The sequence below is a fragment of the Trichogramma pretiosum genome, unplaced genomic scaffold (assembly GCF_000599845.2).
Source record: "Trichogramma pretiosum strain Unisexual culture from Peru unplaced genomic scaffold, Tpre_2.0 scaffold61, whole genome shotgun sequence".
Lineage (NCBI taxonomy): Eukaryota > Metazoa > Arthropoda > Insecta > Hymenoptera > Trichogrammatidae > Trichogramma > Trichogramma pretiosum.
Window position 1 is genome coordinate 39,018 of NW_019641638.1, and position 16,748 is coordinate 55,765.

Sequence of the window (16,748 nt, forward strand, 5' to 3'; positions counted from 1 at the left end):
CGTAATACAATTGTACTTAATAACTAACGCGATCACATTCACATGAGTCACAGAAAGCGGTGAACTCAACAACATAAAAATTACATAATAACAAACATAACGGAATAATAAATACATAAAACACAACATGACAAACGTAACGACTATTTTTTACGAATTTTTTACGAACGGAATAATAAATACATAAAACACAACATCATGGGTAAGATATGCCTTTATGCATGGAATCTTTATGTAGTTTGAGACCCTTTTTTGATTTATATCTTTTTTCACACAAATCGCATGGGTGAATTATTATACCTTTATGCACTGTATTGATATGACAAGTGAGATGACTTTTGTAGTTGAATGATTTTTGACATTCGTCACATTTGTAAAGTTTTCTATTACCCATGTGCACTACATTGATGTGGACCATTAGATGACCCTTTCGTGTGAATATTTTTTCACATACATCGCATGTGTAAGTGATGCCATTATGCATGGAATCTTTGTGTAATTTGTAGACCTATTTTTGATGTAAATACTTTTTCACACAAATCGCATCGGTGAACTATACCTTTATGTACTGATATAAATTAAGATTTGACCTCTGCAGTTGTCACTCTCCGGAGAATTGTAAATATAGTTATGTTAGTATTAAGTTGCGCCGCTAGAGGGCGAGGTCGAAACCCGCAATAAAGAAAGATGAGTTGTAGGCTGATATAGAGGTGTCTATCGATGTGGTGTTTGAGACTTTTTTTTGATTTATATATTTTTTCACACAAATCGCATCTGCCGGACACTCCATCCCAACTGCCGGAGGCTACTGACTGCGATACGGCAAATTGCATCGTGTCGCGGTATTCGGCCTCCATGAGTGCGGTGACAGCCTTGAATGACGCGAGCTGCGGTTTCATTAGTACCACAGCCCGCTCGACACTCGATAGGCGGGCCACCGACTACGCGTCTGCCGCGTGATGTTCGAACGCGAGTTGGGAGAGTATTGACCCGTACGTGATGGAATTGTACATAGTTTCGTCCGGAGAGGGCCGCGCTGTTACGGTCTACCCACGAGTGGCTCGCACAAACACGAGCACACTCGGAGAGTTCCTTGCCATCATTCGCTTGATGAAGTAGCGAAGCCCAGTACTTGCCAAAAAGCAGTGCACGAAGGTCGGAGAGATTTCGCATGTGACAAATGTGATAAGAAATTTGGGGATAAAAGCAATTTGAATAGACACCAAATGACAGTACATGAAGGTCGCAAAGATTATGAATGCAAAAATTGTGAAAAGAAATTTGGATGTCAAACGCATTTGCTCAAGCACCAAAAAATTGTACACGAGGGTTGCAAAGATTTTGCATGCAATAAGTGCGGAAAGACATTTGGGGATAAAGGCCAGTTGAACAGACACCAACAATCAGTGCACGAAGGTCGCAAAGATTTCGCATGTGACAAGTGTGATACGAAATTTACAAAAAAATCGAATTTGCTCATACATCGAAATATAGTTCACGATTGTCGTAAAGATTTCAAATGCGACAAGTGTGAGAAGAAATTTGGATACAAATCCCATTTGTCCTCTCATCAAAAGATAGTACACGAAGGTCGTAAAGATTACGAATGCAACAATTGCAAGAAGAAGTTTGGAAAAAAATCGTATTTGTTAAGGCACCAAAGAAGTGTCCACGATGGTCGCAAAGATTATGCATGTGACAAATGTGAAAAGAAATAGTCATGTAAACGTAATTTACTTTCGCACATAAAAATAATCCATGAGCATCGCAAATATTAATTATGTAACGATACCGGTAACAATTTTGGACAAAATGCTCATTTTTTAAAGCACCAAGTTACAGTCCACGAAGGTTACAAAGACTACGTTTACGACGAGTGATAGAAAAAATGTGGACAGTAACAGCAGTTGCTCATACACCACAGGAAAATACACGAAGTTTGCAAAGATTAAGCAAACGATAAATGCGAGAAAAAATAACGATTGACAATTGTAAATATGTATAGATAGTTATACATATGTTTTATTAAATTTTCAATAAAAATTGTGTAGAAATTATTATTGTGTCTTACGTGAACTTTACATGCCATCAACTTTCATTACACCTTTTTTCACTGTCATGGTGGTGTTTTTTTGTTCATATATGTTATCTACAGTCGTTCGAGCTCCGATCAGACGAGAATTTTTTCACGTTTTTATTTGGAACAGAATTTTTGACAATGATTTTGAATTTATCACACATACGCTAGTGAACAATTTTGAAGAACTTGCGGACGGACAATGATTATTTTTGCCATGAAAAAAGTGACTAGTAACAATGCGCTTTTATCAAAAAAAGGAAAACATTTAATACTTTTATTCAAACCAAAAAAATTTTTCTAAATTTCTTCAAAAGCTGTCATAATTGTTTTTTCCTTTTCTTAGTACTTTTATAGATCCAAAATCTTATATTGAAGCTCTTCGAATTGTTTAAGCGTAAATTAACGTTTACGTGGGGCAGCTCTATTTCTAATCCGCCACTGAGCACAAAATGCTACACGACATACATCGTATGAAATGCGCGACGCCGTTTGATCTCGCGCGCGTTAAATCGTAAATAAATCGATATTTCATATGTGTGTCTGAAGAAAAGAGAGGAAGGTTTCATACGAATGAAGTACTAATTTTTTTTTGTTAATACTCGTATTTTTATTAAAAATAGTCTCATAAAATAATATATTATTATATTAAGATCCCTAAAAGTGTGTCGTATTGATACAATACGGTTCTCGTATACGCTCTCTGCTCATTTTTTTTTCTTCGACTAAAAGTTATATATATATCATGTACATTATCGTTTCGTACTACATCGAGAGGCAATATATCTATATATCGTCGCTCGCATTCTCTCGCTTGGACGGCCACGATCGTACAATTAATTTTCAGATCTAATGAGTTTACTCGTCTGCGTCTTCTTTTTCATACTTTTTTTTTCTCTTTTTCTAATCGATCATCATCATTTATTATTATAGTTTCGAATATTTCATCGAAGGGGCACAAAGTATGCATTTATTTCTTTAATTATATGATATATACGCACTCGCGCTTTTTTTCTTCTTCGTCAGTTAACGATCGTTTTTAAAAACCTTAACGTTCTAAGAGTAGAAAAATATAATTGTAAACTCGTCTAAAACGTATATATTCAATACAATATGTTATTTACATTGTGGAAGGAAAAATAAAATCGTTTTTCTCTGCGCGGATTGCTGCTGTGTGTGTGTGGCGATGGAGATTGCTTTTGCTCTCTAAATACATGTCATTCGACTATTTGTAATTCTTCTCATTTTTCTATAAATATAAAATATTTCTTCTTCTTTTTTCTGTACCTTTCGTTCAAAAATAATATACATACTGTATTATTACATTCATTGTCGTTAAAATCGCGAAGCCTTTTTTTTTTATTATTTTCGCAAAGGTGGAAAAAGCGCCTCCTCGACCATAACGTCGTGCGTGTATAATCATAATTGCGTTATTACAAAAAAAAAAAAAACATGAAAAAAAATCAACACACCGTAACGCAGTAATAATAATCATAATAATAATAATAATAATAATAATAATGACAATAACGATCTCGGCAACAGAGTCGTCATGAGTAGAACGTCAAGACGGACGTGTGATTTCCTCGCACCAGCAGGAAGGGCGGCATGTCTCGGGTGAGGGCCTCGAGCCAGGCCATGTACAAGGGCGCCGAGACCGCACCCTTTCTCGGCATCGGTAGTGTCCTGCGCGACAAAAAAAAAAAACAAGGATGAAAATTAAAAGAAAATACCAGAAACGAGTCACGTTAAAAAATGAATTATATTAAACGAACATGACGATCAAGTTGGCCTCCATCGAGTGCTCGTGCAGCAGCTCGCGCAGGCGTAGGTGTCGATTGGTCTTCTCCTTCATGGCTATGCGCTCCGATTCCTTGATGATGTATTCTGCAGCGCGCGAAGAAAAAAAAAAGATCATAATAAATAGAAACGAGACTCTGCGGAAGATTTACGAGCAACGAACCTTCGTTGGCGTTCTCGGCGTTCTCGGCGTCTGGATTCGTCGACTGGAGAAACTCGGCCGTGAGCGTGTCGAAGAACTTCTGGGTCTGCGGCTGGGCCGGCCTCGATATGTCCGAGATGACCTTGAGGGCCGAGTAATCGATCCTGAACTTGGACAGCAGACTGGCCATGCTGCGCTGCTCGTACTCGAGCTCGGACTGGCGATTGGCCAGTGCGAAGACTCGAAGCCGACAGGCCGACCAGTGGCGGCGAGTGCTCATGATGTAGGGCAGCAGGAGGGTCAGGCCGCCGTCGTCGTACAGCCACCAGACGTCGATCGTGCCCTTCTTCTGCTTCTTGTGGAAGAAGCTCAGCTGGTTCAGGATGTCCTTGGTCAGTCCTTGCTGCTGCTGATTATTGGCCTCGACATTGGAGCTGACTGCTGCTGCTGCTGCTGCTCCACCACCCACGCCCGGAGCCGCCGAGGCTGCAGCCGCTGCCGTCGTACGATTCGCGGACGAGTTATTGGCGTTGTTGTTGGCGTTGGGCGACTCATTGATTATTTTGCTGGCGCCTCGGCGCGGCGTTGGACTGCCCGGCATCGAGACGTCCGAGACGCTGCTAGCTGGAGAGAGTATTAACATTACATATTATGAATGATGAATCGTTTATTCAGCTGGAGCGTGTAAGATCGGGGGGGGTGGCGAGAAATTCGATATATCATTTGTAAATATAGAAATACCTTGGCTCAATTGCGTGAAGCTCTGATTGGGTGGTAGTCTGGCGCGCGGCTTCTTCTGTCCGTCCTGATTGTCGTCCTCGATCATCGTCTCGTCGTGATCGCCCTCGCTTATCCGCAGCAGCGCCACGGCTATGTGCATGTCGAAGGCTTTGCTGTTGGGGGGAAACGATATACGAACACGATCGATAAGAAATGATCCAATAAAAAGAATTGATGTTAATTGCATCGACTCACTGCATCACGTTGAAGTACATGAGTAGATTCTCCCTGGGACAGGTGGCCCAGTCCTGCTTGTAGCCCATCAGCAGAATGTTGGGCCGCATCTTGCCGAGGCCGCAGGCCTGCATGAGCGAGGTGGCGCCGTCCTGGAAGCTCGTGCCGTCGATCACCGAGTAGAAGGCCTTGATCTTGTTGTCGCGGAGCCACTGGCTGGTGCGCGAGGCCAGCGACGACTTGGTCTTGTGCGCCAGCGCCGTCTCGATCACGTGGCCCGCCACCAGCAGGCTCTGATTCTTCGTTATGTGATGGGCGAAGTCGAGGAGGGACGAGCGCGAGCTCGGCTTGCCCGTGAGCACGAGTATCTGCGGCCGGTAATTCTTCACGTGCTCCTCGACGCGATCCAGATGCTGGACCGAGGTCAGGGCGTTGTTGTAGGTCTGCGCCTGGGTCGTCGAGCCCCAATTAACGTCTGCAGAGAGAGAAAGAAAAAAAACATTGTCACGCGACTTTGTCGTCGTTTGCGGAAATAATGATGATTATATATTGCTCGGCGCTTGCCTGGTTTTCTGTAAGACACGACGAGATAGAGGGCCAGCACCGTGGACAGCGTGATCAAGGCGGTCCACCAGGAAATCAGAAACATGACGGCGACGCAGAGAATCGAGCCGGCGAGACTCAGCCACATGTTGTAATACTGCGTTGTACATATATCGCAGGAAGAAAAAAAAACAACAGAAAAAAATGAGAAATAAATTAAGCGCACGCGAGAGAACGGGTCAACGAACTCGCGCGATAATAACAACAACAACAATCAACGAGCAAATAAAAAAAGAAAAAGAAGAAGAGCTCGTGAAAGAATTCGCTCGGAAATTGCGCAAGAGGAGAAAATTTTTGCTACCGAGGAATGTGTACATTATTACACGTACGCGCGCGAAGCAAAAAAAAAACTGCTGTTGCACACACATACCTTGAAAGTCGGACGCCAGCCGATGGGCTTGGTGAAGGAAGCGTGAAAAGTGCTAAAATTAACGAGTGTGTAGGCGGCTAGGAAGAAGTTGGATATCAGCGGGGCTATGGCGTTCAGTTCACCTGCAAAAACGATTCAACACACACAATCACTTTTGTTTTTCAAATTTGTTTTCTCTTCCAATCGAAACACTCACCGATGAGAATGAAACTAATGGCAATGACGAAGGTGAGCAGATAGCCGCGCACGGGCTCCTTGCCCTCGGCGCCGGAGAACCAGTGCAGGCCCGGATACAGCTTGTCCTTGCACAGGGCCTGGAAGACCTTGGGCGCGGAGACGAGCGAGGCCAGGGCCGACGACAGGGTGGCGGCGAAGCAGCCCGCGTAGATGAACGGCCCGAAGCCCGAGACGAGCTCGATCACCTGGAAGCTGTTCTGGCTGCCGTACCTGCAGCTCTGGCTGGCCTTGCAGGCGCTAAAGTCGACGCCGTAGCTAGTGAAATTTCTGGCCGATTCGACGAGGCTCAGATTGTTGTAACTGCTGTCGTTCCAAGCTGCCGCCTGCGTCGTCAGTAGATCGGCGACGTCGCCGCTGGCGTCGCGCAGCACACTGGCCCCGCTGATCACCGCTATGACGATGTACGAGATCGTCGTGATGAGTATGGCCAGCAGCGTGCCCTTGGGTATCGAGCTCTGCGGATCCTTGAGATCGCCCGAGATATTGGCCCCCGCCAGGATCCCAGTGGCCGCCGGGAAGAAGATGGCGAAGACCGAGAAGAAGCTGTGCTGCGTGCCCTCGCTCGCGCGATAATCCGAGCGCAGATTCTCGGCGAAGAGCTCCGCGTTGTAGCCGACGAAGCCGCGGGCGCGCTCGAGATCGCTCTTGGGGCCGATCAGGCTGCCGATCACGAAATCGGCGATCGCCACCAGCAGGATGACGAGCAGGCCGATCTGGGTCTTGGCCTCCCACTCCATGCCGACCATGACTATGAGCAGGAGGACGGCTATCGTTATGACGCCTGCAAAAAAAAAGATCGGTATTGGAATTTGCCGAGTGATTTTTTTTTTTGGTATTTTATATATACCGACCGATGACCCTTATGTCGCGACTGTCGCAGTCGAACATGCAGACGTCGTAGGCCTTGAGGCAGTCGACCATCGACTCGCAGAAGCCCACGACGTACATGGCGCAGGCTACGGCGTTGGCCAGCGAGAAGATCAGGCCGATCGAGCCGCCGAACTCCGGGCCCAGCGATCTCGATATCATGTAGTACGTTCCACCTGTATGCAATAATACGTTGCGTCATCGCAACGAAGCGATAATAATGGTAATTAATTCATGCGGGTGCTCGATATCCGTAATTACGAACGAATATAATTCGTGTCAATGTCGAGCGGGTGCGGGAGAGAGAGAGAATTTTTATCGCGCCATAGCTTTTCGCGCGCGCGGATAAATTTAGAATAACGCGCGTTGTATCGGAAAAACAGGATGCCCGCGTGAATTATTATATTGCAATTCGATTCGCGAGTATATATGCGCGTGATATATAAACGCGTAAAAGCGCCGAATGAATCATTGGGAAAAAAGTTGGAAAAGTTTTTTCTTCGCGCGAGCAAGAGTCTTTTATCTTTCGCGTGCTCGAGTAATAGCGCGCGCGCGTCTCGGGTGCAACGCGCATTATGAGCGAGAGAGAGAAAAAAAAAAACATTTTTATAAGAGAAGAACGAAGGAATTTTTATTCTTTTCTTTTAGCATTATCGTCGTATAGAATCGTGTGTCGGGTGCGTGTATATATGGTTGATTCTACCGAAGTCTGCCTTTTCGGGTATAGAAAATGAAAAGATGGTGAAAATTTTTTTTTCACATAGAACGGCGCGAACTAGTTTACCCTTTTTTAAACCGTAAAATATGAATAATCATTGAATCTGGGGCCATGTCAAATTTTATGCTTAAAATTGACTATGTTCGGTTACGGAGGTGACAAATCGCTACTTTGATCAACTAACATAAGTATGAAAAATACAATAGAATACTTTTCCGTACAACCCGAAATTCGGTCATGAAAAACGAGTCTTTTGACTGGGTGAGCAGTTAAAAAGAATGACCATAGCTCAAGATATTCATATCCACGGAGGGGACAGTTTTTTTGGAACACGTGAAGTTGGGTCGTAATACTTGACAGTTATGTACCTAGGGACATCAAAAATGAGTTAGCGACCCAAAGCAGGCATGATTAAAATACGAGACATTTTTCAATTGCTTGGGAAATTTTTTTAAAACATTTTTCAAGGTCCTATGATAGACTTAAACTTTACTTTGGATGTATAGAAGCTGGTCTCGTAGTTATTATAGGGCCAGGTGCATACAAGAATACATGGTATATGCAAATAGAGTTGATTTTGAGATCTAGATATGCCGCGGTGGTGACATTTGGCATGTACATCTTCGCGGCAAATTTAACAGGCACTAAAAAATTGACATATTTATGTCCAATCATGAAAAATACAACAATATTGAATGAACGACCAAGTCAGTTTTGGCTTATCTTCACTAGTTTAGGAACATGGCATGTAGAATTGCAAAAGGCAGACTTCGGGAGACTCAACCATATAGGCTACGACGCGTTTGGAGCTTCTCAGCTAATACGGAGCTCCCTCCGCCGATCGTCGGCGCGCAAATGATAACAAAACGTATACTGTATATATCGCGTCGCGCGTCGCGCGGCATCAAGAGCGAATATACGACGATGCACTGCACGGCAGCAGCCGCAGCAGCAGTAGTGCGCATATACTTACCTCCTTTTATAAGACCATTTGTACTTATTGCCGACATGGAAAGTGACGTAATGGTAGTTACTGCAGTTGTTGTCAAGATCAGTAGTATCGCCTCTCCTATTATTATTTTTTTTTTTTTTTCAATTATCAGCAGCAGCAGTAGCGGCCGTGGTAGCAGCAGTAGCGAAGAAAAAAAGCTCGAGTTTAATATCCATTTTCTCGTATATTTTCTTAGTTTTTTTTTTCACGAATAATTGAGAGAAAAAAAAAACTCGAAACGTACCGACACCCGTCTGCGCCACGACCCAGGACAGTCGCAGGAACAGCATCACGCCCCATATGTTGAGCAGGCATCGCACCAGCACGCCCTGGATCCAGCCGAATTTGATGCCGGTCGCGCCCACGCTCGAGTGCAGCTCGTTCTGTATGGCCTGGGCCGCGTTCGTGCTCTGGATATGAATGAAATATGATAAAAACCAATCGAATCGTCTCTCGGCTCAGTTTTGGCACGATCTTAGCGTACGTATTTATCAATTAGGGCAGGAGCAATTTTTCTCATTTTTGTCCGCCACATTAAGCAAAACCTACATGTACATCGTATATGTATGTAACGAGGAAGAAAAGAAAAAGGGCGACTGTTTACGCAACCGGCCAGGCGTGTACACACACTCGAGGCCTTGAAACCGAGGCACGAGCAGCTACTCGCAAGCTCGCCAAAGAAATCGACGTTTCGACGTCTCTAATTGGATTATTGTAGAAGACGCGAGAAAGAAAAAATATTGAGAAAGCTCGAAAGAGCTTTAACACATTATCGCGAGGGTAGGGGTAAAAAAAAAGAAAGAAAAGAGATTAACCTGTTGCGCGCCTCTCAGCAGCGCGAAAGCACACGTGTCGTTATCGATCTTAACTACGAAAACAAAAAAAAATAATACAATGGCAGCTGTACCTTATCGAGGGTCGGATTGTGCAGCTCGTCCAGCGAGGGCCTGTGCGCCGCCTGTATGCTGAGTATGTTGCGATAATTGTCCAGCCTCGGCAGCGCCTCCCTCGTCATGTTCCTCAGCGACTTGCGATGGAAGGTCTGCTGCTGCTGCTGCTCCGAGTCCTGCTGACCCAATAAACTGGCCCGACCCTCCATGCTGTCGACCCGATTGACGTGGAATCGGGTGCGTCTACCTGGGCCACCAGTGGCCGAGCTCCCGGTGCCCGTGAGAGCTCGCAGCTCCACCCGCTCGTCGGCCGCGTCGTCGTCGACGACGTTGTTGTCCTGCTCGTGGTTGACGTTCATCTTGCCGTTCTCGTACGTCATCGTGTATATGTGGCTCGTTATCACCTGCGCGTTGATCAACTTTTTATTATTACGAAATATAAACGCGAGCGAGAGAGATCTACGTCTATTGTGGCAGGTCTATCCGCGGGCAAAAAGAAACCGTGTGTATTACAATAAGAAACGCGAGCTCGTCGTCGTCGGCATACGTATGTGTGTATACACGTTTGTGCGCCTCTCCCGCTCCCCGCCTGCCCACCGAAAGCTTAAATTGCAATTGAGCTTAATGAAGCGTGGGCTTTTAGCTAGGCTTCGGCTCGTGGCTCGTCCAGACTTATGGAACTATTAAGAATCATCCGTGCGGACTTGCAATTATACCTCTTCGATGTTGCGTTGTGTATAGTATAAGAGACGCGACCCGCCTTTAACTATATATATACGTGCATTTATACACTTATATATCGGTAAACTGCTCTCTGCACACGTGACGAGCTTTTGTAAATGTGTGTGTGCACAATGTGGCTTGCCTGCCTCAGCTGCACATGGCTATATAAATTATAACGAGCGAGGCCGCGTCGCGGGACTACTACTACTACTACTACTACTGTTGTGGTAAAACGGCGGCGGCGGCGGACTTCTTATCTTCGCGAAGCGTGCGTTGCATTATTGCCGATCGTAATGTTATGCAGGTACACACACACACACACACGTACGCGCAAACTATAAAACGTTTATATCGCACACAGACAGACGGGCGAGTGGCTATAGCGAGAGTGGGAATACAACAATTGCCAAAGCTCGAAATAGCGAGTGCGAAATAAGAGAGAAGAAAGAAAAAATACACGTGATTTCTTTATACTTTTTCGAGCTATTTACCAACTCGGCTCTTTTTTTTTGTTTCGTTGCATCGCGCGTTATCGTATGCATGAATGTGCACACGATGCACATTATTACACGCGCATCGGCAAAAAAAAAAGGACGCGTGCACGCGGAGAAAGTACAATGGAATATTTCGTCTCTCGACCCACCCCCCCTTCGGGGCCACACGGGGGTGCAGTAGCAGCAGCTGTATATAAATCGTGCTGTATACGTACGATTCCATGTGCCGTACACACACATATATATATAGAGCCGCGTGGAGTAGTAGACAATGCACAAAACTTTTAACGCGAGAAAGACAGAGAGAGAGAGAACGAGCCAAGCTCTATATATATGTATATGCGCGGCGTGTGCGTGTGTATATATCATGGCCTTTTGCGCGATGCCGGCCCGACATAGAGAGAGTTCGTGTGCCGTTCAACCCCTCTCTATAAATATAAACGCGCTCTCGCACGCACGCACACGTATATATATGATATATGTATACGCACACACGAATTTGGAGTCTGCAAACATTAACGCGCGCACACACACGCACGACGTTGATCCTAAAAAGCTCGCATGGCAAGAGCGACGATGGCAAGTAAGAAGAACGCATTAACGTATACGAAGCGTATCACATTTTCTTTTTCCGCGACGTTATTGCCATTATCTCGCGTATCATTGTTCGCGCGGCCGAGTATACGCATGAAAAGGACTTACCTTGGGGCTTGTATTTTCCAAGGATTATTAATGTCTTCTTCTTCTCTTCTCTTCTTCTTTTTTTCTTGATATCACCCGCACACTCGATAATGACAATAATACACAAACACACAGTAGCAGCTTCCACTTTGCGATAATTTTTCGGAGCTTATTACCGTTTACCTACGATCAATGGTATTGCACATCGCGTTTATAAATGGTATAAAATAACAATGCTACACATCACTCGAATGCGTACGGCACACGATTAGCCGAGAAGGGAAGAGTACCAGCAGCAGCAGCAGCAACAGCAGTGGTAGTAGTAGTAGTAGGCGGAGGAGGAAGAGCGAGGAGAAATTTCGCACGTGGTTTTTCAGCAACGAAGCATGTGTACGTATTACGCGGTGCGCCCTGCGCACTCGACGCCACTTTTACTCTCGACAATCACGCTCTATTTTCTTCTACTACGGTGTGCTGCGAGGCGCGTTGCGTGCCTATCATCTTGTGTATTATATCGTCGCGTTTCGTAACGCGCACGGCCGAAATTCAAGTTGTACTTTTTTTTTTTGCTCCCCACACATCCGTGTATCACAAATTTATTTTATTTTATTTTATTTCTATCTATATCTATCTCTTTCTCTCTCTCTTCTGTCCCCCGGTATATATATTCCTTATCGATCGCTCTCGGCGACGAGACGAAAATGAAAAAAAAAGTAAAAATTTTTTCGTACGCCGGCTGGACACGGACCGACACAAAAAAACTTTGTCGAGTCTAATATATACGTTAAATCTAATATATACGTTTAAAAATATTTATACATATGCTCATTTCAATGTATATGATGATAATAATGAAATACACATGCTCGGGGTGCGAGCGCTCACGCGCGACTGCGGCCAGCAAACGGTTCGGCTCTCCAAAGGCCTGCGTGTGTATCAGCGTGTGTATAAGTAAGAGACAGACTCGGCACACACAAGCACACACATTTATACGCCTCGAGCCTAGTGAATATATGTATATCTGCACACACGACTCCCCGAAGTGAGCTTGTGCCGCTGCTGCTGCTGCTGCTGACTGGCGCCGCTTCTCCAACGTATATATGTATGTATGTAAAAAGTACGTATATAGATATACAATATCGCGTATCGCTGCGGACTTTTTCCATGTGCGTCTGCTTATTTGCTCTGTTTCTCTCTTCTCTCTTCGCTTTCTGCGCACGATGTGTATTTATGCATTACATATATATACACACGTAACGTTCGAGTGTGTGCTGGATGATACATACAAAGTATTTGGCTGGCGGGCAAAACGATCGAGTTAAATGTATATAATTTATACCGAGCCGAGTCCAGCCGCCGATGTCCAGTTTTTTGCGGCTTTTTTTCGTTCGGTCGTTTTTCTGAAAATTTTTCCTTTCTCGCCGCGCCGCCGCCTCGGCGCGCGATCTTTGTGCAAGGATAAGAAAGGGGGTGTTAAAAAGGAGCACGAGCTGTTTGTTGAACCCGTCTTCGCATAATATACTCATTTTGCGGATAAAGAACGAAAGAAAGAAAGAGCTTGACATTTTTTTATTCTCCTAAAAATATAAAATACAATATCGCGACATTTGTCCCGAGGTTTTTAATGTCACGATCGTCTTTCCGATTCTTTCGTATTCTTAATCAACGCAGCCACCTAATATCCGCGAAAATACTGTGTAGGCATTAATAATAAGATAGCCGCAGAGATCATCGGAAGAAAAAAATACGCGACGAGACGTTTCCGCGAAAGAATCGGCGCGCGCGAGCTTTTTTTATCTATCAACGCGCAGAAAGTATATATATAAATTTCTCTTCGCCTAATAATATCCTATGGCAAATATAGATTATTATTTTCTCCCCTTTCTCTTCTTTTCTTTCTCTCTCTTTTTTTTGTGTGTCATAGAGACAGAGATAGAGAAATGTGTGTTAGTAGTTAAGCTCGCAGCGCCTCGATAAGCACACGCACAAATATATACATATAATAAGACGCAATAAATTATATCGCGAGAAATATACCGCGCGACGAAAGCTCCCGAATTTTCAAATCTAATAAAAGTTTCTGTGTTTGTGTGTATATAGTGTGTTGATATATATCCATTACAATAGGCGTGTGTGCTTTCGCGCGCGATCGATTCGAGTTAGTGTGTCGGAGAATCGCGCGATAGGACAGGCGCGATATCCATCCATATACGTGTACGTATAAACACAGAGGCGAGCAGCGATGTCATGTGTATATTATCCAGTCAATTGATCGTCACGAGATGGCAATTAGGACTCGCGCGCGCGGGGACAATTGTCACGAGACTCGCGAGCTTTAAAACATCGCACGCTCTCTTCTTTTTTTTTTTTTTTTGGTTTTTTTATGTACTCTCTTTCCCTCGGTTCCACGCGAATAATTGTAAATACAAGCACGCCATCCTCTTTGTGCTCGACGCTTTTGGCTTTATTTAAGAAAGAGAAAAAAAAAGATGAAATTCGTGTACATAGGCCCGCGAAACCATTTTCGAGGGAGCTCGAGCGATAAGACGCGCGCGCGCGATCGCCGATAAGCGAAATTCGGTCAGTATTTGCGATTCGACCGCGCGAACGTATAAACTTGGAAGAAAAATAGAGAGAGAAAAAAAAACACGCGAGAGACGGTGCATCGCCGGCTGGAATCGTTTGCTGCTGCTGCTGCTGTTAGCTTTTTTCGAGATCGATCCAATCGATCGGCGATGCATCTTCTTCGAACCGGAAGTCTTTTGTACATAGTATAATATGCCAATGTGTGCCTAGCCTCGCGATCGGATCTCGGCATGTAAATTTCGCCTATCGAGTCCGTATTATAAATTCCGTCTCTTTCATTATATACGTTTATTATGCAACAGTTACCACGCGGATCATTGCTTTTTCGCGATTCTCGCTCGCTCGGTACGGCCGAAAATTTCGCGATAAGATAAAGGGCTAGTACAGAAGTCGCCCTCTCCGACCGCACACACATACGTACATGCAGATATACGACAGAGTCGAGTTTTGTAAGGCCTATTTTTGATCGCGCACAGGCCGAATTGTAATTCGTAAATTTCGCCTTGGACTAGTTAGCGAATCGAGCGGAAACTCAACTTTTTTTTTTCTCTCTCTCTCTCTCTCTCGCTCGCTCTGTCTTTCGGTCGATCCCCGTGAGTAGTACAGTAGTGCGCGCGCGATCGCGCCAAAAGCGTATACACAAAATTTTTTTTGTTTCTTCTTTTGCTTACGTACTTATATAGCGTGGCTTTTCAAACGGCTTTATAACGCGTTCGCGTTAACGCACGTGTGCGCGCGGCGGCGCGCGTTATCTAACGTTCCGCATCGGAAACGATTTTCCATTATAAAGTCCGCACGCGCGAGAAAAAGAAATAAAATTAAAATAAACAAAAAAATACGCTGAAACGGCGTTAAACGCTTCGCATTCGTCGAAACAGAAGAAAGAGAAGAAAAAAAAACGTCGCGCGCACATTCGCGCACGATCGCACAATATAATATGCATTCCGAAATGCTAAACCGCAGCTCGCGTAGTTTTTTTTTCAAGACGGCGGCGGCGCGTGCATATATATACGTCGAGTCGAGTCAGCGGTAAAAAACAACAAAAAAAAAAAAAAAAAAAGAACGAACGAAGAGAAGAAGTGAGGGAGAAAAAAATAACGTCGCATATTTCAAGCGCGTGATACGAAAAAAATGCCACAGCTGAGGCGTATACGATTAGCAAATAGTTTCGTTGCACATGTATCGAGCCGATCCTATATGGCGGTATTAAAAGCTCGTGCGTGCTTTTTCGATATTGATATCGATCGCGGGAAGAAGGGCAGCATATTTTCAGCTCTCCATAAATCCCCCATTGCGCGCACGTATTATATACAAGAGCGAGAGCTAAAATTGAAACGAATTGATGCATGTGGATCGAGAAATTAATATCGACGCGGCAGCGCTACACTCGATCGGCAGTTAAAATAGTGTTTATACTCGTGTTCGAGAGCCGCGTAACGCATACAGTGTACGCAGCGTTACGTTTTTAATTAAAACAAATAAATCGACTCTCGCGCACGCACCAGCTCTCTTTGGTCTTGGTTTTTTTTTTTTTTTTTTTATTATTACGACTGCAGATGATCGGTATTGCGCGTTAAGAGCGACCGATCGCGCACGGGCGCCGGCCGAGACGAGAGCTTTTTCCGCTATAGTTCGTGGAAAACCCCGACGCGTTTTATATTTTTCTTTATCTCTCCGTATAGTTTCGTGCAAAAGTTGAGTGCGGCCGAGATAAAAAAAATAAAATAAATAATACCGCAAAGAATGAACGTACTCGCTTCGAGTAATAATAATGCTCGTGTGCGCGAGAACGAAGAGTCTCGGAGTGCGTCGAGTACGAAGAAGAGATGGAAAAATAAAACAACGAGTACGGCGATGACACGCGCGCACATGGAAATTCTCTTGTCTCGTTTATGTATACGCAGTAGCAGCAATGACACTCGAACGAGAAGACCGATCGAGAAATTCGTTGATTCCTTCCAATTAAAACTCGACTCCTCGCGTAATTCGTATATAATGCGAGGTCTTCTCTTTTCCACCTTCCACGGAGCTGTGTAACATCATGCCCCGCGTCCATCTCTGTAATATTGCCAACTGCACTGCTGCTGCACCGCCCGACATGCGACGACAATGATCGTTTATCAAGTTCAACCCAAGTAAATAAGAGAGAATTAGTCGCGCGAGTCGCCGTTATGCGTATACGTACTTATACTCGTGTTCTTGCATATTATCGAGAGAGAGACTAGCGCATAACGTGCACATGTAAGTGGTGCAGCATAGTCTTCATGTACGTCGTTCGCTCGCTGCTAGACGAAGCTGTTTATTACATTTGGATTTGTGGATCTTGCGGTCGTTAACGAATGATTCACAAGGTCGACTCGTTATTTTATATGGTTCTCGTGTTTAATTTATTTGTTTTTTTTTTTTTTTACACTCTTGTTTGTTTGTTTTTTTATTTTTGTACATAACTAGCTTAATACAAAATTGTGTTATTAATTATTACTATCGTAATTAATCTTTTTTCTTCTATACATCGGTTAAATTCCGTTATGATCGATCGCGCGCGAGTAACACCGTGTGCACTTATTCGTTATTGTATTATAAATTATATAATTAAAACGTAAAAAATATTCAAC

The 16,748-nt window shown here is 44.3% G+C and overlaps 1 protein-coding gene across 2 annotated transcripts; it reads right to left on the minus strand.

Annotated features, from left to right (window-relative positions):
- Positions 1-2,684: 2,684 nt before the first annotated feature.
- Positions 2,685-12,429, minus strand: LOC106654077 (bumetanide-sensitive sodium-(potassium)-chloride cotransporter). 2 transcript variants are annotated; one of them, XM_014373765.2, is made up of 13 exons: positions 11,569-12,429; positions 9,667-10,053; positions 9,004-9,169; positions 8,742-8,837; positions 7,035-7,226; positions 6,143-6,964; positions 5,947-6,068; positions 5,538-5,673; positions 4,995-5,448; positions 4,761-4,912; positions 4,041-4,643; positions 3,853-3,964; positions 2,685-3,763 (listed from the first exon to the last, which is right to left on the minus strand). In XM_014373765.2, exons 2-13 carry the CDS (start codon positions 10,027-10,029, stop codon positions 3,628-3,630), a joined length of 3,354 nt encoding a protein of 1,117 aa, XP_014229251.1. In that variant the 5' UTR covers positions 10,030-10,053; positions 11,569-12,429; the 3' UTR covers positions 2,685-3,627. The 2 variants fall into 2 exon arrangements, with proteins under 2 accessions (XP_014229251.1, XP_014229252.1); XM_014373766.2 differs by lacking the exon at positions 11,569-12,429 and adding an exon at positions 10,366-10,526.
- Between the last annotated feature and the right edge of the window lie 4,319 nt (positions 12,430-16,748).

Coding starts and splice junctions, on each gene's coding strand:
- LOC106654077 (XM_014373765.2), bottom strand. CDS start 10,029: ATGACGTACGAGAACGGCAAGATGAACGTCAACCACGAGCAGGACAAC. Junction 4,913..4,994: donor ATGTACTTCAACGTGATGCA/GTGAGTCGATGC, acceptor TCCCCCCAACAG/CAAAGCCTTCGACATGCACA. Junction 4,644..4,760: donor CTTCACGCAATTGAGCCAAG/GTATTTCTATAT, acceptor TACTCTCTCCAG/CTAGCAGCGTCTCGGACGTC.